The sequence below is a fragment of the Cottoperca gobio genome, chromosome 21, assembly GCF_900634415.1.
Source record: "Cottoperca gobio chromosome 21, fCotGob3.1, whole genome shotgun sequence".
NCBI classification, from domain to species: Eukaryota; Metazoa; Chordata; class Actinopteri; order Perciformes; family Bovichtidae; genus Cottoperca; species Cottoperca gobio.
Window position 1 is genome coordinate 18,214,589 of NC_041375.1, and position 24,591 is coordinate 18,239,179.

At 40.7% G+C, this 24,591-nt stretch overlaps 2 protein-coding genes across 5 annotated transcripts in view; both read right to left on the reverse strand.

Moving 5' to 3' along the window:
• The window catches only part of myo3b (myosin IIIB), a 62,613-nt gene extending 60,307 nt beyond the window's left edge, over positions 1-2,306 (reverse strand). For both annotated transcript variants that reach the window (XM_029459023.1, XM_029459022.1), the window contains exons 1-2: positions 2,221-2,306; positions 2,046-2,082 (exon numbers count right to left, since the gene is read on the reverse strand). In XM_029459023.1, coding sequence (XP_029314883.1) covers positions 2,046-2,082; positions 2,221-2,227 — 44 coding nt within the window. In that variant the 5' untranslated portion in view covers positions 2,228-2,306. The remainder of the gene's footprint in view (positions 1-2,045; positions 2,083-2,220) is intronic.
• Positions 2,307-3,356: 1,050 nt separating this feature from the next.
• Positions 3,357-24,591, reverse strand: part of ubr3 (ubiquitin protein ligase E3 component n-recognin 3) — a 37,428-nt gene continuing 16,193 nt past the window's right edge. For 2 of the 3 annotated variants that reach the window (XM_029458746.1, XM_029458745.1), the window contains 15 exons: positions 21,982-22,131; positions 21,169-21,302; positions 20,374-20,484; positions 19,866-20,066; positions 19,402-19,538; positions 15,912-15,997; positions 13,232-13,337; positions 11,628-11,728; positions 10,510-10,634; positions 8,360-8,467; positions 8,010-8,135; positions 7,269-7,448; positions 6,352-6,561; positions 6,003-6,142; positions 3,357-5,345 (listed from right to left, as the gene is read on the reverse strand). In XM_029458746.1, the coding sequence (XP_029314606.1) occupies positions 5,228-5,345; positions 6,003-6,142; positions 6,352-6,561; positions 7,269-7,448; positions 8,010-8,135; positions 8,360-8,467; positions 10,510-10,634; positions 11,628-11,728; positions 13,232-13,337; positions 15,912-15,997; positions 19,402-19,538; positions 19,866-20,066; positions 20,374-20,484; positions 21,169-21,302; positions 21,982-22,131 (2,033 nt within the window). In that variant the 3' untranslated portion in view covers positions 3,357-5,227. Of the gene's footprint in view, positions 5,346-6,002; positions 6,143-6,351; positions 6,562-7,268; positions 7,449-8,009; positions 8,136-8,359; positions 8,468-10,509; positions 10,635-11,627; positions 11,729-11,831; positions 13,049-13,231; positions 13,338-15,911; positions 15,998-19,401; positions 19,539-19,865; positions 20,067-20,373; positions 20,485-21,168; positions 21,303-21,981; positions 22,132-24,591 lie in introns of those variants that run through there. The other variant, XM_029458747.1, reaches the window with a different exon arrangement.

The following is a 24,591-nucleotide window of genomic DNA, read 5'->3' on the forward strand; positions in this document are numbered from 1 at the left end:
GCACAGGGACTGTCTTTGTCACCAGAAACAGTGCAAAGTAAAAGTGAGTAATCTAATTTTCTGCTTCCATCAAACTCGCACAATCCCTCTCTCTCTCTCTCTCTCTCTCTCTCTCTCTCTCTCTCTCTCTCTCTCTCTCTCTCTCTCTCTCTCTCTCTCTCTCTCTCTCTCTCTCTCTCTCTCTCTCTCTCTCTCTCTCTCTCTCTCTCTGGTAAAGCCTTGCGGGAACTCCACTTGGTAAACCCTTTGGTAAATCGGTGGAGAGAAAAGAAACACTGGACTATAATCCCTTTTAAGGGGATATGAAGAGGATTTGCAGTAAACCTCCACTAGCCACGAGCCAGGCCGAAAGCACTGTGCCCTTGTTCTCACCCCGCACGACCAGAAACAAAGTCCCCTAAACTCAGCAGTCCACCTGCGTGATTAATAACCTCCAAGTGATATTGTTGGATACACAAAACATCAACCTAATTAAGAAGAAGCCAACATCATTAAAATAATCAAACTAAAAACCTGAACCACTGTCAGAAATCAATCTCTGTCTTCAAATCCCAAATATCACAGCTGTTTTAGCAGCGACTGTGATGTGGTGCGACACAGCACAATACTGTTAATAACTGACTGTTATACACAAGTTAATTAAGGTTGCACAATCTGAATAAGTCTAAGAACTATGTGTATTTCTTCTGTTGCATCGTTCCAACTAAATTGTGAATTATGACTCCACGTGTCAGTATGTTAAGATAAGTTGTTATAACAGGGTTTCAACGTGCAAAACTGGCAATGCAAATAACTTCTTATTCATAACACTAAACCCCATGCTCAGTCCTTAGAATACATTCACCACGTAATCGCTGAAGTCTTGATTGTATTACCATGCGTTCAGATCATTGAATCAATGTAATACATTATTTCAACATTGCCCGGGTAATTTCAAGATAATTACTTCATCACCACTAAAATGTTTTATCTTTTGATTACTCTCAGAATCTTGCAGTGTGTTGGGGGTCTGTTATTGACATGTTTAATATTATATTTGTTCCAGAATGATATAATCACTCTCTGGATTGTAGATGATTAAACCTACAAGTGATTTGAATATTTAATGTATGATTTAAAAACTAAACTAAGAAATGCAATAACAACGGACATGCTGTAGTCTGACTGAAGACTATCTATACAGTATTTACACCAATACAGCAGTCGATAGGTAAAAATAGCATTACATTATTTGTACTGTATATAATTAGAAATAGTGACTTTGGGATAAAATGCACTCATTTGCCAGGACACAAAACTATTGCAATCTGTTTCGATGAGAATTAGTTTGACAGCATTATTTGATAAGCAACATTTTTACTTTGAAATGCATCAATTATTAAAATTCACTGATGAATACACAATGTTTTTGATGTGATGTGTTATCACATGTGATACAGATGTTTTGTGTGTTACCTGAGATTTTGTGGTGTATAATATTTTGTCTTTTTTTGCACATGAATGAAACTCTGCAGTGAAACTGAGCCGGAGCAATTGTAAAAATATTGTCATAGAATTTGTGACTCTAAACCAACTGTGCACATTTGCATGATATGGATGTAGCTCTAAACACTTCAGTTCACTCTTAAGGGAAGTCACTACAGGTGTAACTACAACACAAGAGTTTAACTCACCATGAAACTTCCCCAGTTGATTACTTTCATTAATTGTTTGTATACATTTTATCTTTAAATATATTATCTAATGCTAACCTTTGGTGAATTTAGAAGAAATCTACAGACGCAAATAGACCAAGTGTAGTAAAAATAATCACCTAAATGTGTATTTTGGATGTTTTTTTCCCCACTAGTCTGAAAGAAGACAACTAGCAAACGATGTACAAGTTATATTTGCTAAACAAAGCAGTTTATACTGTAATTGAACATCATTGTATGCAGAGTATTTGATTATTTTACAGTTTAAAGCCTATAAGCAACATAATGAAAGTAATCAGTGTAGGCTTGTATTTTCTGCAGGCCCACTGAGGAGGAAAACACGAGTCCTACCTTGAGTTTGCAGCCTCCGTACTTCCATCTCTAAAATCTGCAAAACAGGGCAAAGCGTTTCAGCAGTCAGCTGATCACTGCTCTATCTTTATGGACAGCCAAGCACTGTACACATTTGTACACACACTCCTCACTGTTACTGGCTTTAACTAACAATTCTTTACGTGCAGCTTACCGTCCATAGCAACATATCCGAACTGATTTCCCCGTTTACTCAATGAAGGGTTTGAATTATTAACAGTACAGACATCTGAGCATGTTGTCCTGCAGACCGGAAGCTGTTAGCTGACCAATATCACCTTCACCAGTCATGCTGTGTGAGGCGGCAGTTTACCTGGACAGGGAGGGAATGAGGAAATGTCCAACACCAGCATCTCTCAGCATGAAAGTTGTCGCACATTCTCGGTGGTTTTACCCGGATAAAATTCCTCCGCTGGTCCATACTACAGTTTTATTCTTGTTGCCTAATTAGCAGAAAAGAGAGGCTTTGTGTGGCCATTAGGGCCTCCCTTGTTTACGAAACTTTAACCCAATTATCCTCAAAATGCTTCGTCACATGGCTATGACATTTGTTTCTGCCTGCTCTGGACAGGGCAGTGGATAAACAGTATCATATAACATATACCTGTGTGCAATGCTAAGATACTTTTCCTCAAGTTTTATTTCTAAAACCTTTTTTTTGTTTTGTTTGCCCTGCAGTCTTATTTCTCTAAATACCTAACTGGCATACATTGATATTTCAATAATCCCAGTAGTGGGTACTGATGCATTTTGAAAATATTTAGCAGCTTTTCACACAAGATTGTTTAAAGTTATACATTTTTTTTAAAACAGGATTTGTGTGGAGGCGATGATCTGATGAGCTCCAGTGAACTGAGACACCTGGTGGACACAGTTTGGAGGTGGATGTCTGTTTCCTCACCACAGCTCACATCAGTAGAATGAGACCTGGAGAAAGGTCATAACAGAGAGTAATATTTAAACGTTGTGAAGCCGGGACAAATAGCAGTGGCATGAAATCCTCCTTTCCTTCTTGTCCGTTAGCACTCACGTTCATCAGGTTTCTTGATAAATTCAATTACTCCTGCTACAAATTATGTTCATGTGTAGATACAAAACAATAAAGTTGTATGAGCCGTTTCTGCCATCACAGGAAGATGAGGGGTTTTGATATTTGACAAAGGCAACTATGATATATAGAGAATATTTTTGACCAAAGCGATACAGTACCACTGCTCTCGTATGGGTGAGAAGGTCATTTATTGTAAGGCTGAAAAAAATTAACAACAGAAAACAAAAAAAGGACACAAATCAGTGTGTTTATATTTTATTCACATATGTTACATTTTGCATTAAATGTCCAAGTCATACTTTCTGGTCAAACTCAGAAAGTTTGAGTCAGCACCTACAGTAATGTACTGTATTCTCTCTTCATTCATACAGGAGAACACACAAGAGCTTTCAGTTACAATTTACACCCATTACTCATTGGCTATTTGGTTGCGGTCATTTACAAAGTGGGGAAAGCAAAATAAAGAAGAGAGGAGAAATTCGGTAAACAGAAAAGCAGCATGCATGAATTCAAGAGGAAGAGTTTTCAAGTGTTAACCTGTTCCTTAAAGATTCCTTGATGCAGCGCAATGTGGCCCGCATTTCAAAACCAGACGTCATCGATATAAGCAGTGCGCAGTTTTTCAGTCGGAAAAATTAATCTTGCAGGCACGACTGGATACATTTCCTCTCTTTGAGAAAGAAAAGAGATGATAATCTGAAAATTAAGTAGCTAAGACACTTAAATAATGGTGGCTTAAAAGGATGTCATGCACAGTGTATAACAGATACTCAAGTCTGATAATCTTGTTATGTTGGAATGCAACTATAAATCACAACTAGATGATGCATGAGTAAGGGATAGTCATCACAATAAATGCTTTGTACTGCAGTTAGGACTCGACAATAAAAAGCATAAATAGGGACTTTTCTTGACGGGCACGAACAGATGAGGAGGATTGAAAGTTCTTCTCAAAAGCGATTTCAAATCTTGAGAGGAAACATTGACAGAACCGATATAATATGCATCCTCTCATATGGTGTTCAGTTTTGCCAGAGCAGCAGGACACCATAACTGTGCAATAACATTTCCTTAAAGAATGTATGCTACTTAAATCCTGTATGTTTGACTTCAGGTTCGCGTGGAGTGTAGATCGTTCATTGACCGGATGTAACTTTAGCTGCGTTAAGAGTTTTGTATTCAGAACCAAGGGGAAACAAAAAGGCGCTGTGCGATAGGGCAACGCTACAAGATCTGTAGTGAGCGTGATGAAGTGACCGCATACCTTCCTTAAACATTAAAAGTGAGTTTGAGTCAACGTTCCCAGCCATCTATTAAACTCAAAGCACAACCTTAGAAGAGAGAAAAAAAAAAAAAAAGGTCTTCACAAAAGTTAAAATTACTTACTTGAACAATGAGCAGCAGCATTTATTTAAATATCTAAAACATATTTTAAACAGCAAAAAAAAAAAAAAAAGAAAGAAAATAAATTCCTGAGGATGGATTGCAACGAGACCCATAAAAGAGTCTTTGCGCGTTTGCAAAAAAAAAAACTCTTAATGTTTGTGATGGGTGGACTTGTCCCGCCTACCCTCTCATGTCAGCAGACAAAGAGTGCACATTGCAATAACATCGCTACACTCATCAGGAGCTTGAAGCTCATGCCAGCACAGCAGAGCACATTTCGATAAATAAAAAGGGATATGCATTAACATCCTCATAAATGGTGCAAAAAGTAATCAAACTTTGCAGGGACATTCAGCACTTGATATATATATATATATTTTGTTACCCCAAATAAATACGACAGGCTTCAAATGCTTGTTCCACACCAATTGAATTTCTGGGCAAAGTTGTGCTTCTTTTTTTTTACTTTGATCTTACCGAATTCTGTTTTTCCTCGTTGAATACCACACAATAAATCACTTAAACACACACACGTGTTAATCTGTAGGCATGATTGTACACCAAACTTCACATAAACCAAGGCTGTGGCAGCAATACTCTCACTGGGATGTTTGTGTTTATCACGTTAAGAGTTCCTTAATATTTTTGATCGAGGCAGACACATAAGCCAGAAAAAAAAAAAAAATCTTCTCCTGTCACTGGTTGCTGTTTTCAGTGGAAGATCTTAGAGTCCATTGTAGTGAGTCCCCCAACGCTTATTGATGTGATCGAAGGTGTGTGAAACCCACTGTTGCTCCAACACTCGATACCTCTCTTCACATAAGAACAGAGGCTTGCCACGGCTGGAGAAAAGGCAAGAGGGGAAAACAAGTGTGAGAGCTGTGTTTGTTTTCTCTGCAGCAACAAGTATTTAAAAAAGAAACGGTGTCCCAATTGCCTACTAAATCCTAACTCTGGTATGGATCTACAAGGTTGTGAGTATGTTGTGTGTTTATACTACAACAAAAGTCTGTGTGCAATTACAAAGGAAAACATGCAATGAGTTATGATTATCATCCTCATAACATTAGTGTGCTGCTCATATACAATATTTTCCCACAATGCAATGCAGAATGAAACCAGAGGAGCTGCTCACAACTGGGAAAGTTAAGAAAAATTGCATATTTTGTCATTTTGCTTTGTGAAGTTTAAATGACAGTTCTTAAACTGCCTGTTTGAAATCTGCATCAGCACTTTTAATGCATCATTTTTGCATTAAAACCAAATGCTAACAGTTTATTTCTAGTGTTTTATGACAATCAGTAGAGATACATACTATGTACATTAAATATGGAACTGGGACACAGCACAAGAATATTAAAATGATTGAACTTTATAAAGTTCACTGCATAAGACTGTGTGGCATTTATGACTGTGTGTGTGTGTGTGTGTGTGTGTGTGTGTGGGTGTGTGTGTGTGTGTGTGTGTGTGTGTGTATGTGTGTGTGTGCTGAGTCGTACCGTAAATCGCGGTCCTCCTCTCCGTGGGCATCAAGGTAAACAGAACCCCACAGGCAGAAACGATGTCCACGGATGATGATGATGACTGAGGCATTGATCAGTAGAAAGATGCCTGTAGCTGCGCCACAATGTTGGGAGTGCTGTCAAAAAAAAAAAAAGATTAAAAGAATTATCCAGACACTTTAAATCAGCTACGTTAATTAATTAATTAATTATACACCTTAATTAATTCAATAAATTCAGGTATAAAATGACTAATTTAGCTGCAAATGATGTTGTTGGCCTTCACGTGGAATAAAAATAAAAAGATAACAATACGACGCTGCTTTTAAAGCATTAAGGAACTTACCAAAACACATTCAGAGATACCCTGCTGTTTGCAGCAAACGCCCTTGAGACAGACGAAGGCGCCACAAACAAGGCAGAGGGCAGGATCTTTTGGCACCTTTTTGCAGGCAGTGCAGGCCTTCCTGTGATAGTACTGGAAGATGATATTGTAGTTGTCGGGGAGCTGGAGAAGGCGGGGGGCTGCCCACTGAGGTTCCTGGACAAGCAAGGTCTTCAGCGGAGAAAGAAAGACACAAGTGCGTCAAATCGACTGAAATCAGGCCATAAATCTCTCGTGCACTAAACTCCTCAATACTCCTCAAGTCGTCAAACTCTTCCCAAGACTCTCAGTATAAAAAGACAAAGCAAGGTCTCAACTCAGGATTTTATGACGTCTTTCGCCTCCAAGATGTTATAATAAATAATCCTGTGTTAACTATTAGCGTCCTAAATTGACATGCAAGACACTCGTTTCACCGAATGATGCACAACATCCAAGGTTACTGCAATACTGAGTGCCGAGGACATACGACACACGGCTGGTTATGCAGTCACTCCCCTCAGAGACTAACAGCCAAGGTTGAAACTAATTTCAAAGTGTCAATAGCACTTTAGTTCCATGAATCATTTACAGGACATCAAACTCAAACACATCAAACTCAAATACATGTCTTGAATGTTTAATTGAGAGAATATTCAAAGTATTTCTTTGAAACTCCAAAGCCAATTAAAGTTCTCATTGCACAATATGCTGATGTTTTGTGAATTCAAACCCATGTTGCGTAAGGAACATGGGTTTATAAACTTAATTTATAGCCAATTTATACTCTGGTATATAAGCAGTCCGGTGAGTTCTCTGAGTTTCAAGAGAAGATTCTGGATATACAGCCCTCTCATAATATATATGAATATCCTCTGGTCTGAAATTCCCACACATACCAATGATTGCTCAGCCTGCATCTGGGAGAGCCCTGTGACCTCAGCGCACCACTGTGTCACCAAGTCAAAGGCGCTGACCGCCCACTGCAGGCATGAGGCACTGTGCACGATGTTGGAAGGCTGAGGGGCCGACACCAAGAGCCCCAAGCACACGGCCAAGGACGAGAACTCCTCCTCCTCCTGAGAACACAGACACAAGAAAATCAGCTGGTGAGGTCACTCTCTTTACCTGTGACTGGCGGGAAGTCAAAGGATCTATCAGTGGGCTGCAACAAGACGTCTTCACAGGTCCGTTACCCCGGGTCCAGGGTCTGTTTAACATTCTGTATAAAACCCGAGTGGATCCCGAGAAGATAATAAAACCTCTGATCATGATCAATGCCCCTCCGCAGCAGAGGTCACACTCCGAGAGCGCAGTTCATAGCAAATTAGCGACGCTAACGTTATTAATGAGTAATCGTTATTACAGTTCAGAAGAGCAAACAGTTGAAGTTAACTTTATCGTACTAGATGCAAGAAAAACTGCACTGTTCAGTTCCAGGTCTTTTTGGGTTTGGAGGGGGACGGACGGACCTATGAAGACCTCTAGCTGAAACGCCCGTTTCTTTGTATCGAGGCATCTATCATGCTCCGCAATGTGCATGTTGTCATAAGAAATGTAACAACTAAGTAGACAAGATGAGCAGAAATATTTCCCATCCTTGCTTCAGCAGGTAGGATGACATCTATGATTAAACATACCAGGCAGCCAGTGAGGTCGTCTCCGTAGAGGTGATGCTGCAGGAGGCAGGAGAGACGCAGGAAGGGCAGGCAGAACTGCTGAAGGCTGAACTCGATCGACTGTGGAGACCACACACTGGAGATCAGCTGGAGAGGGAAACAACAGTAGCACTTGATCAATAACCAGCCAAGCGCTCGCTGATAACACCGTGATGTATATCTCCCCTGGAGATTAGTGGAGATATTAGGCCACTGTCTCTCAGGGTAATGGCCAATTCATTGTTTAAAAAATAAATAATGAGGCGAGAGAGAGCACCCTCCTGAAGGAAGTCATGTTCTGAAGTGCTAGACAGTCGTTTTTAGTGCCTCACCATTGATGTTTCTTCAGCGTTCACCTTGTAGACACTCTTGTCCTCGGAGAGCTCACTGATAACGTGACTGAGCAGCGCTTCAAAAGATGTCTCTGCATCTGCGGCATTCTGTGGCGGAAAATCAAAAATGTTGACAATATGTAATCAAACATTAAAAAGGCCAAGACATACACTTAAACACAGCCTTTCATCTCCTCCGATGGGCAACAGGTCTGACAGCTTCAATCAATTTATTCCGTGTTTGAACTGAATCAAGGGGAATGTATTTCTTAGCCGGCTACAAAAAGCTCTTTCAATATTGTCGCAGTCCTTCCCGACGCTTATCTTTGGCTTTATTCAAAACAGACTACCGTGGTAGTATGGCGTATGGAAATGTGCCATTTATTATGCAGTATGCTCGGCTAGGCTTAGCCCTTCTCCGGTTTTGGAAAGCGGGAGTAAACAATGACCGATTGTTGTGACCATTCCAGCACTTTGCATTGTGGGACACCGTAGGCGAGGTAGACTGGTCTGGTCTGATACTTTACTGGATATCTGGGTATTTTTAGCGTACGGTAGATTTAGCAAATGTTTGCATACTTCATGCTACATTTTGGTTTCGGTTTTGAACACAACCTACTGTGCACAACAGAGCCTTTGTCTAGTGATGAGAGGAAAACTCTGGTACAACCTGCAAAATGAGGTATTAACATGAACTCCAACTGATAAAGCAAATGACAAATATGTGTCTTCAGTCTAAATTAGCCCTGTGTCACTCATGTATTCAGTTACTTCTTATTAGTCACCCCTTTGGATGCAGAGAACATGCATCACAGCCTGCAGGGATTCAGGAATTGATAAGAGAATTAAATGACCCTTAAAAACCAAGGACAAAAATACATAACAAGGGAATAAAATAGTAATTTCTTTATCCCTCTCTCGTCAGTTGTCAAGTATATGAATTACACATCTCAGAATACACCATGCAGATCCGATTGTTTCACTAGTGCAGGTGTAAAATGTGCTGCACTGTAAAATATAAAATGTATGCAGAATAAGCAGTATTTTCAATATTTCTTACAATACAACATCTAATAATAAGTGGTAGATACAGTACTGAATGTATGTTGGGATAAAACATTGGTTTGGCTAGTATTTGATAAAGAGGAAAAGCTGCGTGCATTTATCAAGCTGAAGGTGGGAGAATATAAAACAGGAGGCTTATCTCGTCTGCTGTCCTTTGTCATAGATTTATAGGGGAGGAATTTCAAGTCCATGGATTTCCTTCCTCTAGGCTCTGGATCTTTGTTTTGTTTTTGTTTTTTTACAACTTCAATTTAATTACAATTGTGTTCTTCCATATATGGATGCCGTCCTCCTTGAGGATTTGAAATCCATCTTAACGGCAGCTTGTGAATGCCTGCACTACTGTTCATGACTGTGTAGTAGGAAGATACTAATCCAAACCTCCATTATAGACGGAAACACCCTAAAGGAGGAGGTTTTCAGCCATTTGTCTTTTGACATTCAAGCCAGCAACTCACTAATACAGATTTAATAGACTGAAGACAGATAGCCAATTAATGCAACACTCTCACACATTTCAAGTTAATGAAGATCGACTGTGGAAATCACGTAAATGAAACCGAAAGGGGCTCAATTCATCTCAATGGTAAGTTATACACGGTGATTTACTGTTGTTGTAGACCGAAGGAACAATCAGAGGATGCAACTAGTTCAACAAACAGGGTTGAAACTGCACCGAGAGCAGAAAGCCAAGTGAAGGTTCTCCTTACTACAGCACAACACCTTCAATTACTCATTGAAATAGTTGTGTATGTGCTGTGCCATTATCTAATAATAATAATAATAATAATAATAATAATAATAATAATAATAATGATAATACATTTTAATTGTAAAGCGTCTTTCAAAGCTAAAAGCAATCTCAAGGCGCTAAAACATCTTTACACTATGACCTTTTTAGTTTAGTTTAATAAACACATTAGGGATATACAGAGCTGTACACACTACAGAGGCCCAACGAGGCAACGTACAGTAAAAGTAAAGGAAAACCAACAAATCAGCAACAAGACAAAAAAGGAAAGGAAGTCAGTTGGCTAAAGCTTGTCATTATGAATCAGGCTAATTCAGTGTGAGCTCACTTTTACCTTCTTTAGTGCTCCAGATGTGCTCCAGGCCTGCCTTTCTTCTGGGCTGAACTTGGTTGAGAGTGCAGATAGAGCCTGGGTGAACTGCAGGTTGTACAGCATCTTCACCACACAGGTGAAGTGCTCTACACAGGGAGAGAAGGTGGCACTGAGTATAAAAACCAAACCAAGTGGAGACATAGCCAGAAGTGGAGAAGCTCCATTTACACAGATTACATTCATTAAGAATGAAAGCGCAACATTACAATGTGTGACCAATCTGTGAATATAAAAAGATTTTCTAGAATAAAAAGAAAAGCCAGTTCAAAGGGGGGTTGGCAGCTAATCACAAGGGCATTGTATGTGGCTTCTCAGTTCTGCATAGAGAGCCTCGCTGAACAGTGTGCAGGGTGATTAACAGAGTGTGTCAGGTGGAAAATGTACACTGAAGGATATTTAAGTTAGGTTTAAAAGAACAACAAACAGAGCCCTTTGTTTTCTTCTTAAGCAAAGGGATAGTGACAGCTCCTCTGTGTCAGTACACACAATTAAAAGGAAGAAGTAAAAGAAAGGAAAGAAAGAAAAGAGTCCGTAATAATGTTAAATGCCACGAAACATCACAACCTTGAGTGCAATCTGACAAAGAAACGAATCCTTAATAAATTCTAAATCATGATTTTAGCTATAATGTGAACGCTTTCAATCAAAACGCTACACTTTCCAATAAATCCACTATGTTCCAAGAATCCTAATTGTCCCGGCCAGCGGTCAACCTAATTCAGCCATCAACAAAATGATCTGCCTGCTGCGACACTTCTCTCATTAAGCGTGACTGCAGTGTGTTGGGCCAGGTCTTTAGGTGGCTTTTCTAGCGAGAAGGCTAACATGGAGGAGATGAAGCGACAAGCCACAGATGAAGGGCACACGAAGGAGGCGCAGCCCTACCATCACCAGGGTCGTGTCTCTCTGATCCGCACGGCCAAATAAAAGCAACAGGAGCAAAGATAAAGAGATGTGAAATGCTTCTTTCCAGCACTCAGCCCTGATTACTACTGATAATGGGGCTGTCCTTGTGGAGCAGCCACTGAGACGCTCCCTGACTCTCTTGTCGTGTCACGATGCAGACGTAGGAAGCGTACCTTTTCGCAGAGGCTGTGGCATTGTTAGCACAAAGATAATCAGCAGGGATGGGACATCTCGAAACAGCATGGGTACCTCAGGTATCTCTTCCTCAAAGCCACTGCAAGACATGCAAACAGGCTTTTTAAGTAATCAGAAGGTACTGTATACAGACGGCACCGTGTCAAATAGCTATTGTGATGGAGGGGGGGGGGGGGGGGGGGGGGAAACACATTAATTTATTCATCAACCAAAACCAATAAGTTCATGCACATAGTGAAATACAGGTACTGTCTTTAATAGAAATTAAACACCCATCGGAAACATGGTAAATATTGTTTGTGGTGTCTTTGAGACATGCACCTCCGTACGTTAATGTGATGGTAATTTAACATGTTGGTATGCAGTAACGTTATGCATTGCATATCTGAAAAGGACTTATACAAAGGTACGAGAGCCAGGGTCTTGCAGTGTATATTGTTTTAAATTTGCTTAACAAATACACGACATGAAAAGGCCCTTTCCTTGCATTCCCCGACCAATTTCCTTAATGTAGCCCCGGTTACATTATTCACATTGTGTGCCATCTCCATTTAAATGTCTTCTGTTGACAATTCAGTGAGGTTGCAATCTCCACTCTACTCTTGAAAGGCCTCGGGGGGCTTTCAAGGAGAGGAAATGCACTAAAAGAATAATACCTTCCATTACCAAAGCACTCAACAGTTAATTCCACTGTGCATTGGCGGAAAGCCTTAGAGGACGAAGCTTTCAACCCTGCTAAGACCACGGCATACCGACTATATTTGCATGCTGTAAAACCTGCATACATTACTCTTTGGTCATATAGAAATAAGGCAAGGGCAAAGTTTTGCATTAGAAACATCTCTCTTTGTCCTATTTAACTAGGCCAGATCAGGTTGACAGCCTGAGGGTGTCAATGACATTGTGCACCCTCCCGAAATCCTAACAAAGTATTTTTAAACACCAAATGGCTCCTCTGAGAATACTGTGTGGCTGTGAGCACTTTAATAGTAACAGGTGTCGAAGCTGTCTTACAACACTAACAGGGAGGAAAGGTTGTTCAAGCTCATCTTGTATTGTTAAGTGTTGCCAGCCGTCACCTGTACATAACAATTACACGTTCTGATGTACAGTACCGATTCAAGTCAGGAAAAGAAAGTGTGTGTGGTAGAAACTATATCTTTCGAATTTTGCAAAATACAGGTTTGTGTTAAATGTCGGTGGACAGCTGGGAGCGGGGGGTGCCGTGCTGGTGCCATGCTGGTGCCGTGCAGTTGTTCTCAGTACAGTGAATTTGACAGGGTCGTTTTGCTCTCCGTGGAGCGCCTGGTAATTTGCCAGATGCAGCAATTATTGGTATCTATGGTAACCATCCATGGTGCCTTTTCTGTTTTTAGCTCCTCTTTGTGTGGAGAGAAAGCTGCTGGGGGCAGGAGGAAATAGTGGCGTTTAGAGAGGAGGACAAAGTGGCCCTTTAATTGCATGTTTATGTGAGGAAGGGAAAGTGTGAGGGAAAGTAGACTGGAGGGGGGGGGGGGGGGTTGTGACGGGGGTTATGACGATGAACTCTTAGTAGAGGTACTTTAGAGAGAAAGCCACTCACTCTGCCTCTCTGCTTTCTGTAACCTGTGTCAGCTTAGTCCAGGGGTTGTAGGCTGAATCTATGCTGTACAGACGCATGTGCATAGCCAGCACGTGGAACAGCTGGTCTGAAAGAAACAAAAACAAAAAAACACACCATTGTTACGTTCCCGACAAGATCAAAACCGGCAAGTGTCTGTTTATCTCGGTCTCCATTGTCGCGCTCCACCGGCGGACCGGTGTAGATCAAATGACGAAAGCGGTCGACTTGAACCGACTGCAGGCTGATTGTTTGGCGCCGATAAAACCAGGCCAGGCCAGATGGATACACGGTAGTGTTTGATAGCCTCGGGCAACTCTTTGGTCAGGTCACACCTGTTCATTGTGAAACTAATGGAACATGAGGAGCGACCCGCTGCGCACACACAGACACACAGACACACAGACACACAGACACACACACATCCCCCGTGTACACAATTCACAGCCTTGATTGTCTTTGTCCAGAGCAAACCGGTTATAAGTAGCACTATTTATGACATTACAGCAAACATGAGGGAAAGGGAGGGAGTCATTTTAGATGTTAGGTAATATATTCCAAAGTGAAGAAATGTCCTTGTCTTTCTTATTAGTCTAGATATAAATGAACCGGCATATTCTAATAATGAACCCAAGCCAAGTCCTCTAAAAGCCAGCAATTAAAATTGCATAGGAGCAAGAGATTGAAATCACATATGAACCACGTTTGAAACAACTGATCAGTTTCATCTTCAGGTGAACTCAACAACCTTCTGTTATAGCTAAACCCTTTTTCAATAAGCAACACTAATCCTATTTGATTCTGTTTTACGGGGAATTATGATGTTGTAATGCAGCAAAAGTGCTTCAAATGATCAGCGCTGCGATTTGACTTGTGTGAACTGTCAATACTTAGAGCAACACTGCCCTCCACAGGTAAACCAAGACACGGCACAAAGAAAGCAAAGTGTCAGCCCTTCGTTGCGTCCCATTTGTCCTCTACTACGGCTGGTTTCCTCTCTGACTTCACCGCTCACCTCTTACCAGGAATAACCTGGAAAGGGAAGGAAGGAATAGTAATGAGAAATAGAGGAGAGGTGAATAAAACCAGGGATGTAATATATTTTCATAAAAAGTCATTTAGAGGAGCTTCCTCAAACAGACGGGTGTCGTGACCACATTTTCTAAAAAGGTTACAATCAGTCTTTGATAGAGTTGATACACATGAAACAATAAAAGTAAGTTATTCTGCTTCCTATGCTACTGAGACAACTGAAATACACTGGGGCACAAAGGAAAAGAGAAGATAGTAAAGCCAACAGGAAGACATTTGTAGAGTTAGTCGAGATTAAGTCTGAAATCTTCAACTATGAGTATAAATTCAACAGTCTTGTGCTTTCTAACTGACGCATCAATAATCAATAATAAAGTGCGTTTTGATGAGTCGTCACTTTTTTTTGTGGCAGATATTTGTCTACGGGCATGTGATCATACAGCGGTCTACATGTCAAATCTTATAAGCGACAACAAATTAAGCGGGTTAAATAACTCAAATGCACCCGTCAACACTCGCCAAGTACCGCAAGTCTGAAAAACTGAGGTCAATTTGATAACCACGCATTTTAACTCCCCGCACAGTAGCAGCAACATAGTCCCCAAGATTAATTCAAATATTTGCAGTTCAATAAACCAAGGACATGCTATTTGGAGGATGACTCTCTAGAGATGATTTGGCCCATTTCAAGGGAATTGCAGGCAGCGTTCCTCTGTGGTACATCGTATTCTCATCAGTTGAACAGAAGACGTGCCTACTGGGAAACAGGCTTAGGAACCCCATGAGCTCTCAGTTAGCACACGTCTGCCGTTTTCCTTCAAAACCATTTCCCTAAAAAGAACGAACTCTAATGTACTGCAACTGAGTAAATTTGGCCGCCAGCACGGCTACGTGGTTAATGTAGCTCAAAAATGGCAAACCTCCAGTGTGAAATCTCTTTTCGGCCACTCAAGGATGACAGGCCATTTCACTGCAGCAGCCTCAACTTTGACAGAATAATTAAACAAACAGAAAATGGGGTGTAGTCTGTACAAGGAACTTAACTCCGTCATATACACTTTCCCACCCTTCATCCACAAACATTTAATACGACTTTTGGGATCAGACATCAATACACTGATTGTAGTTGAATGAAATGAATGGCAGTGGTTGATGTTGAGCTCTGTCTTTGCAGGAACTAAGATCAGCGTTTTTAGTCCTCCCTGAGACGCATGCCCTTGTCAGCTGTGACACAATCAACTAAAACAGCACTTGACCCATTTGTCTGCTTCATTTACCCCGACTGCTCCCAACAGCTCACCTGGGACAGCATCTATCCTTGCCTGTCATTGCTAATCGACCCTTTTGTTTTTGTTTTTAATGGTTCAGCCGTAACACGGAAGAAAGGGTCTGATTTCAAGTCAGACAGTTTATGACACAGGTGGCTCATGGGAAATGTGTACAGCCACCTGCAAAGAAAACACACCGCTATTATTGTCAAACTAAACTGCACAATACATACGACATAGCACAGCATTAAAAATTATACATTAAAAACTATGTATCAGACTCAGCACATTGCATATAAACAAACTAACACAATTCAGAGGGGTGTTGTTTTGCAAGACATAAACGATGAGTAACTACTTACTGAGACAGGAACGCTTGGCGGCAGCACTGGCACCTCCAGAACACAAGTTTCCTCCCCGGTGCACAAGTTCCAACTCCAGGTTTGTCCTGAGGAGACAGAGCAATTACTTTTAGAAGATAAGCAGAAAAACATGGAAACAGTTTCAACAGGTGCAGATGTAGAACAGACACAGACACGCCTACCCTGTAACTGTCGAGCATAACCCTTTGAAAAGGTGTACTATACCTAACATGTATCAATCGCTCACGCTGTCACGCAGGCTATGTTGAAAAGATTTTCACACATGCCTGCGCGGTGATTTTGTTTATATACTGGCTTGACAATAACGGTTTCCATTGGCAACCATTGGCAACCATTGGCAACCATTGGCAACCATTTTGAGAAAATTTGCAACTGATTCTTGGCTTTGCCATCGGTGGCAACACACATCCCACCATAGAAGAAATAGTGACAGCAAACAGCAAAAACAATAAATGTTTTATATTAGTGGTATTTAAATATTGCTGTTACGGACACTACTGGTATTTTGTATACCAGGAGTTGAAGGTTGACACGTTAACTAAAAACATTCAGTTAAGGATCAGATAAAACACAAACTACAAAGAATCTTGTTCAGTTACGATTATAAAAGCTTGTATTCTTATATTACACAGATTCAATATTAAGCTCATGTATAACGGCCTGCTATCTTAATTACTCAAAATATAAGGGGACTAAAAATGGCAACCATATGTTCAGTTTCTGTAAACCAAAAGCTATTTCCTGGCCACCACTAACTAAAAGTTAGTGTTGAGACATTCAGGGCATTTCATTTTCATTAAAAAAGGTGGGGTTCAAACACTACCCCACCCAAGGACACTTAAAAATCCACGTTCATCAACAGACACATGCAAGAGAACGGAGATTCAAATGTGTTGGCCATTTGTGAGATTATTATGATTTCAATAATTAGTTTCTTTGACTGAACTGAATGTTCCAACGTCACCTATCAACTTCACTTCAAGTTAATTACAAAATTTGCTGTTTGGATTCCATGTTCTCAGTATTGTGTTTATGACCAAATTCAGATGATTTTGCTACGTTATTGTTCACTAAACCGTAAAAAAGGAAAACCCTTTCCTGTACCAACATGCTGCAGGCCTGGTCTGCACTGAACTGAAGACCCGCCTCTGTCCTTCATCAGTGCAGAGTCCTGCTCTGTCACATGATCACTCGCTTATCTGTGGCTGTACCAGGACAAGAAGCACTCGCTGGAGGTATCGGGATCATATTCAGCTTTTGGTTACGTGGCCTGCCTCTTTTACCAGTTTGATTAGGAAGATGAAAGAATGTTGCCCAGTCAAGTTGCCCTTTAATGCGCCTGTTTTGCAATTCCGTATAAAAGTAAAATGACAGCTTTCCAAAACTAATTTTACACAAGCTGGACTATTAGCATAAAAGCTGTTCCAACCACAGTTAATGCATAATCCCCAATGTGCATTTCCCATGCATATCCAAACACACTTCACTCCTGAATTTTAATTTCCCAACAACAAAACAGTGGAAAAAATAAAACTAAAAGCTCTATCAAAGTACATAGATGGTGAAAAGAGATAGGTATTACTAAAATAAGACTGATCTGGGCTTGTTTTCATCTTGCCACTGGCCATTTCTTTCTATGGGCCAGGGAGGTGGGGGAAAATCCTTGGGTTCCCTGGGAGAAAAAGCAATTTCACATAGATAATGCAGCCATGGTGAAGCTCCATCTGGCTTTTGCTGATAAGAGTGCCCCTGTGACAAAGGAATTTTCCACTCCTCAGGCAATTTGCGCTGTTCATTGAACTTCAGAGAGCCAACAGGCACCCTGACACACTCGGGGGATCTTTCTGTTCGGAGTGGAGGGCTGGGGGAACCACGGCATTGGGTGGGCAAAAGATCTGGATGGTTACACTCCAGGAAGGGCAGAGTTTTTGGAATGGCAGTGGTGAGAAGTTAGAGATCCCAAGGTGAACTGAATAGCAGTAATTTCTGCGACCTGTGAGCAGCTTTGTTCAGAAGATACAAATACAATAGAAAAGGTAGACCGAGACTGTAATTGCCTTTTTCAAGATTTTTATTCTGGCCTTTTCGCCAGAGGGTGTGGGGAGGGTGACACGGCAAAATCAAACTGGGACATCACCGTTGCATCGTATCAGGCTACGTTACAACTGCAGGCAAATCCGATTTCTTTCTCAAATCAGATCTTTAAGACAGACTGCCCACAGTGTTATTTGCAAGTGATCAGGTCATTTGTGTATCATGCATGATTTGAGCGGCCAGAGGGTCTGGACTGAGATGCAAATGAAGAAAGTTGATTGGAATCGCACATTTCTTCGTCCAGAAATGTGGAAAGAATCCTGATATGCCAAAAAAATGTTTGGCTGGCAGTCTGAACAAGGTCTTAGACCACTAGCTCTTCCCAAGATGCTCCACAACACTGTAATGTAAAGGGACTGTGTGAAGGACCAAATGACCAGTGCTCCTAAAATTCAGTCAGAGGAGGTGAAATAAATCCATACTCAGTCAGACTTAAGAAGTGAAGATAGAGCAAGAGTCAATACCATTTTCCTGTGGCCTCAAGTGACAATGCTGCGAACGCTACTTTAGAAGGGCACCGTTCTTGCAACACTTCCACGACCAATGCAGTAGTTTAATGACAAGTATGAAGAAAACAACTAAAGCCTTCACAGCTCTCTGAACAAGTTTGAAAAATGCAAGCAATCCATATATTTGGTGCAAGTGCTATGCAACAGCTGCAGTATTGGATTTCAGTTCAATTTCAATGCACCTTTCTGAAGTAAAATGCCAACAAAGGAGGACTCTGACTCAGAGAGAGAACACTACTGTCTTTTTGCATGGACAATCATTGTTACTCAAGCAGAGGCGCTGGCATTAAGAGGAAAGCGAAAGGACGTGCAGACATGATCCCCCTGGTCACACAGTCAGTGGTGTGTGCATCTGTGCAGAAAGAGGACCTCGAAGTTTGAGGACTGCAGACACAAAGGTCAGTAGTAACAAAGACTCGCTAAGAGATAACGCAATACGACCAAGTTACTGCTCAGAACTTATTATTTAGGATTAGTAGAAGAGGAATGTGATAAAGCAAAGGAGCCTATCAGATTATGAAGCTAAGTTATTAATATTCAGCCTATCCGCACTGCCTTGTTGGATACACGTGTGTACACATATACACATTAGGGCTGCATATTCAATCGGAATTTTATCGAAATCGTAATATGGATTATAGCAATATCCAAATCGCAGGAGGCGCAATATTTGTGTCAAAAGATGATTCTGAACTGAATCAGTGCAGATCTTTGACACCATGATCATTTTAATATATTTCTCAATGAAAAATGTCATTTCTGCACACTTGTCTGTCTAATAAAAGGTGAAAATCCCCCCCCCCCCCCCATTACATAATTGATGTGGAGGAGTTATCCGAGCCCCATCTGAGCGACTCTGCCCTCACCTTGCAACGGAGTACATGAAGAGAAAGTCGTTGTCAGGGGAGCCAGGGTTCTTGCCGTAGTCCATGTATTTCTTCTGTGTTGTATTCTTGATGTCTTTAATAACCAGCTCCATCTCTTTACTCAAGTTGGATTCCGTCTAAAAAAATAAATAAGAAAGAAAATACAATTAAGTCAGAATTGTTTCTTGAATGGATTTTGGGAAGCTGTCCCAAACTAAGAACTTTTATTTAACAAACACCTGAAGGGCACATATTGTAAGAATCAATAAGTATTGTAATGGGTCATCAAATAAAGGATCCAATAGATTGCTTATAACTGTTGACCCTTTTAAAGAAAGATCTCTCCAATTTTACCTGTTCAGATCAATCTGCATTACTTTGCACAAACGGCACATGTGAACATTATGAAACGTGACACTGTGATCCAAACACACACACACTTCTGGCTTTATTGTAAAACTTACTGGGAAAGGGCCAAGTCTTTCCTGAAGATCTTCCACCTCCTTTACAAGCACAATCGTCTTCTTGTTTGTGGGTGAGTGCCAGGCACCAGCCTCTGTGCCGCGCCCGGGGCGGCAGGGAAGGACACTATTGGCAAACTGTCGACACAGCGGGCACGTGAATTCACCCTTGTCAACAGAGAAACCCTGCAGGACCTGGTCATTCTGAAAAGACACACGAGAGTTAGAGTTGACCGATACAATCTAAACTCAAAACTTGAAAGAGGCAACGGTCACTGGAGTATTGCACAATTTCTTACACAAGGAAGTGGATCTAGGGCTCCAATGACTTTAATGAATTAATCATTTCGCCTAAATAGTTTGTATTTTACTTTATTATTATAATTATACATCGTCTAATGCTCAAATTAACTAATGAATCAATTGTCAAAATATATATCGATTCATTTTCTGTCAAATAACATCTGCAATTAGATGACCAATCATTTCATAAGGTCGAGCTTTCTCTTACCCTCAGAGACTCCATGTATGACTTGTGGCAATCTATATGCAAAGTGTGTCCACAGGTCTGGACGTAGACGCCCCCGTCCCAACCTATTGACACGGACTGCAGACAAGAGCTCTGCAGAATTCACGAAAGAAAAATCACATCAATTAGAGTATGCAGATATGCCTTCAGACAGTCAACCTCCTCGACCTTATGTTCATCTTGTGGCGCTGATAAATAAATAGATTGAATCAACAAACTACAGCAAACACCCAGTTGATGAGATATTTTAAAGCCAGCGTCTTTTAACGGACATTTAGACCGCATGATTGAATCACCGGCTTTTTATTAGATCATCTCAAATTCAACCAGCGTAATCCTTTTTGCTTTGGAGTTGTTGCAAACTAATCAATACACAACTTTGGCATGACAGCAGCTGTGTTAAAGTGCTTGTCAATCAAATTTTGTGGTTGTACTTTCTAGTGACGACGGTGCCAACAAGTACACGCCGTTTGTCACACATGTTACGTCGCAGGGTGTGGTGCGACTTCCACAAGCATTTAAGAAATGTATTCTATAATCGTGTAACATCCTAAAGTCTCTTAAAGGGACTTCATCAGACGCTCACATTGCTGACTTGCATACAGTATAAACTAAATGTCAAGAAATTTAAACAGACAAAACTGCTGTTATTAGAGCTGCACACACACACACACACACACACACACACACACACACACACACACACACACACACACACACACACACACACACACACACACACACACACACACACACACACTTTTCTGAGACACCCACATCTTTGAAGAACCGTTGCATCAGCGTGAGCATGACATCATGAGCCACTCCACACGTGTCAGCAGCGTAGATGTGCTCTTCATCGCTCGTCGGTAGCTTCTTAGCGTCTTTGCTTTTGCAGCGGTGTCCGAGCACTGAAAGTCGATCACAGATCTCAGTTATGAATTATGATGCGATGATGATAAATCTGTGTAACTTATTAAGTGTTCATATAACAAAAGAAATTAAGGATTGCAATTCTGGTCAGAGTACATGAAGTATTAGGGCTACAACTAAAGATAAAATACACAATTGATTAACTCTAATTTCTAAGCTTTTCACCACGACACAGACACAACCTGGGATTCAACAACAATGAAATCAAACTAGAAAAACAAAGCGTTAAATGATAGTGGTGTCCGGTGGCCAGTGTATGCCTGTGCTATTCTGGACCCACTGTTGGTCACTGGTGGTAGATTTTATGAGATGTTTTTGCCGTTGAGGTCAGTCTTCTGAACCGTTTTACAAGGTGACTAATTACCAATCAAACACGCCATTTATTGGAGTGACAGTGAGTGATCCTGTTCTGCCCACTAAAAGGGAAAATACACGACCTCTTACAATGATTGGCTCCATGACCAAGTGAGCAGGGATCAACTTGAATGATTAATGAGCCAATTGAAACAATAGTTAAGCCCCCTTTTAAATTTCCAATCCAGAGTCATGTGTGGTTGTTTAAATTGTACTCCAAAACCCCAAGACAGTAAATAGATGTAAAGGCTTTTAACGTCAGCATCTGAGAATGGAACAGGAGGATGCTGGTACATGCAGTACCTGAGGATGCTTGGAGGAGAACTACAAGGCCAGTGGGTCTGTCCTCGGTGGAAGGTCCGCTCTGGCCACAGATCACGCAGTCGTAAAGAACCTCGGACTCCATCACTTCAGATGCTCCCAAGTCCATGGCTGCCTCAGTGTCCGGGGATTCTAGTGCAAAAAGAGGTTTTAAAAAATGTGTTTATTATATTTATACAAGCCAAAAATACACGTAACAAACACGACAATATGATAAAATTACAATATATCCTCAAGAAGAGATAACAAGAAACATAAGGGAATTGATAGGATCTCTTCAGCAATTAAAACAATTAAGTTGTTTTTAAATCTGAAATATACATATGAAAGAAAAGAAAAGATCTTGGAATAGATGTTTGTAAAAAGCTTCCCAGAAAGAAACGTTGAAATGTATACCATAGAAACAGCTGAAGCAAATCATTCCTAAAAACCTCGAAAAGCAATTTTGAGAGAATTCTGAAAAACGTATCATGCACATGTAATGATCTATAAATATTACATTCACCTCTGTGTGAAAGAAAAGGTAAAGAAAGGCGTTCCTTTACGCAGATCAGAAACCATGATGAAGGGAGGCCATGCTCCTACTCAGGCGACAAATACTCAGTTACACACGCTCCTTTCTAATTTATTATAACATACTTTCTGACCCCTCGAAATGTTTGGTGTATTCAATAATTCCTATTTCTTTATTATTAGCCATGGGAAAAAGAACGCAATGCAACATTTATAAATATTGGGAACATTCACTCTCTGCCACTCCTATCTGCATGATTGCCACAGCACTAGAAATTAATTACTGATGTTTAGTTTTAGAAGTTAGGAACCGTGTTCAATTTGAGCAGTAAATATTGTGGACAAATGTCAAGCTGTGTTGGAAATTGATTTATTGCTTTTTGGAAGAATATGTTCTCAAGAGAGGTCACTGTGTTCCTGGGGAAATGAAGGATGCATGAGATGTCAACACCGCAGCTTTAGCCCGAGGCCACCCCAGTACATAGAGTCACCAACCAACAAACACAAACGTGAACAATAAGACGGCAAGGACTCACACACTGTTGGTGTGCCGCTGTTTTATGCTTCATACAGCATAAATGTGTGAACACCCTTTAAATGATTATGTTATATGTGTGTGTTCGCCTGTTCTTAAAGAATGCTGGTGAGATACAGTAAGTATAACTTGTTCAGGTTTTGACATTCATGTTTTTGAGATGTCTGCCTCTCCTCAATACAACACAGGTGGTTGGGGTGTGGCACACAGAAATGTGACTTTTGAAAAGAAAGAGCTCTGAAAACTCAGTTATTTTTGATTTTCTGAGTAACAGGGACACTGATCCGGGAAAGACACACTGCTGTTAACATTTAAAATCAACTAAATAAATTCAATTTGTCTCAATTTTATTTTGAAGGAGACAAATGTCTCAGAGAAATATCTTAACAGCTGGTCAAATAAAACAAAAACTGATTAATGACTGGGGGCAATTTTCTTTTTTTTGGTAATTTGAGTGAATTAACCCTTTAATATCTGCATGTTTTACAATATAAATTAAAGAAAACAGATACAGGTTATCCGTCTGCCTCTCTTGGATTAAATTCCCTTACTCCAATCACCCCACCAATGACCAGGAAGTTATGCAAAGATTACCATAACAACAAAACATCCTAATAACCTAAATAATTCAATGTCTTTTAGAAATCTGCTTTATTAGCTGCCTTAGACATAGTATTACCTGGATTTCATTGACAGATGTGGACCAATGGCATTGAACCTCTGTACAGGAGAATGGCAGACTAATGGAGAAATACCCAATTATTGTTACTCTTCCTGAAGAAAATAATACAAAAATGCTATAGTGCAGGCACATTTCAACATAACTGCAAACAGCTTACATCGCATTCACTTGATTTCAATTGTCATCCCATCCCCGTTTAGGAGAAGCTAGCAGAGATTAAAGCAACTAAAGTTAATGCTCAGCAGGAAGTGTGCAGAAGAGGTCATAATACAGGCCTGCCGGAATGGTCCCGTGTGATCACAGCAGCCATTAGTCATTCACTAACCATGCTGTGTCAACGTGGGCCCTGGGAGTCCAGCCCACTATTAGTGCTTTGATCCTATGTGCCCTCAGCCACACACACACTCCCACAGGAGCGCTCTCCTCTCAATTTCTCCTAACAGACCTGCAGAGACCACAAGCATGGACTCGGCCCACTCTCACCTTGCCCCAATGAAAAATGTTATAGCAATGGCTACCGTAGCACGATGTCCTTCAAACTAAAAGTGTTACTGTGTGTGTTGTGCTTTATAAAACAGGTCTTGTACAACTATGTCAGAACAAACCCAGTGGTTGAGTGGCTGTTGCAGCCGTACACGGTACAGCAGTGCCTTCTTAGTCCTTTGCTGAAGGCATAAATATCCAGAACAGTGCTCTGTGCAAGCTGCGGTCTTTTTAATTCTTTATGATTAGTTTAAAGAAATACAAACCAGCCAGGACATTTTCCCAGATAGCTCTGGCTACGCGAGACCATGTTTTCGGTAAGTATGCCAATATATAGGAGGTCCAAGTCTTTGCAAACAGAATTAAGGCAGTGGCTACT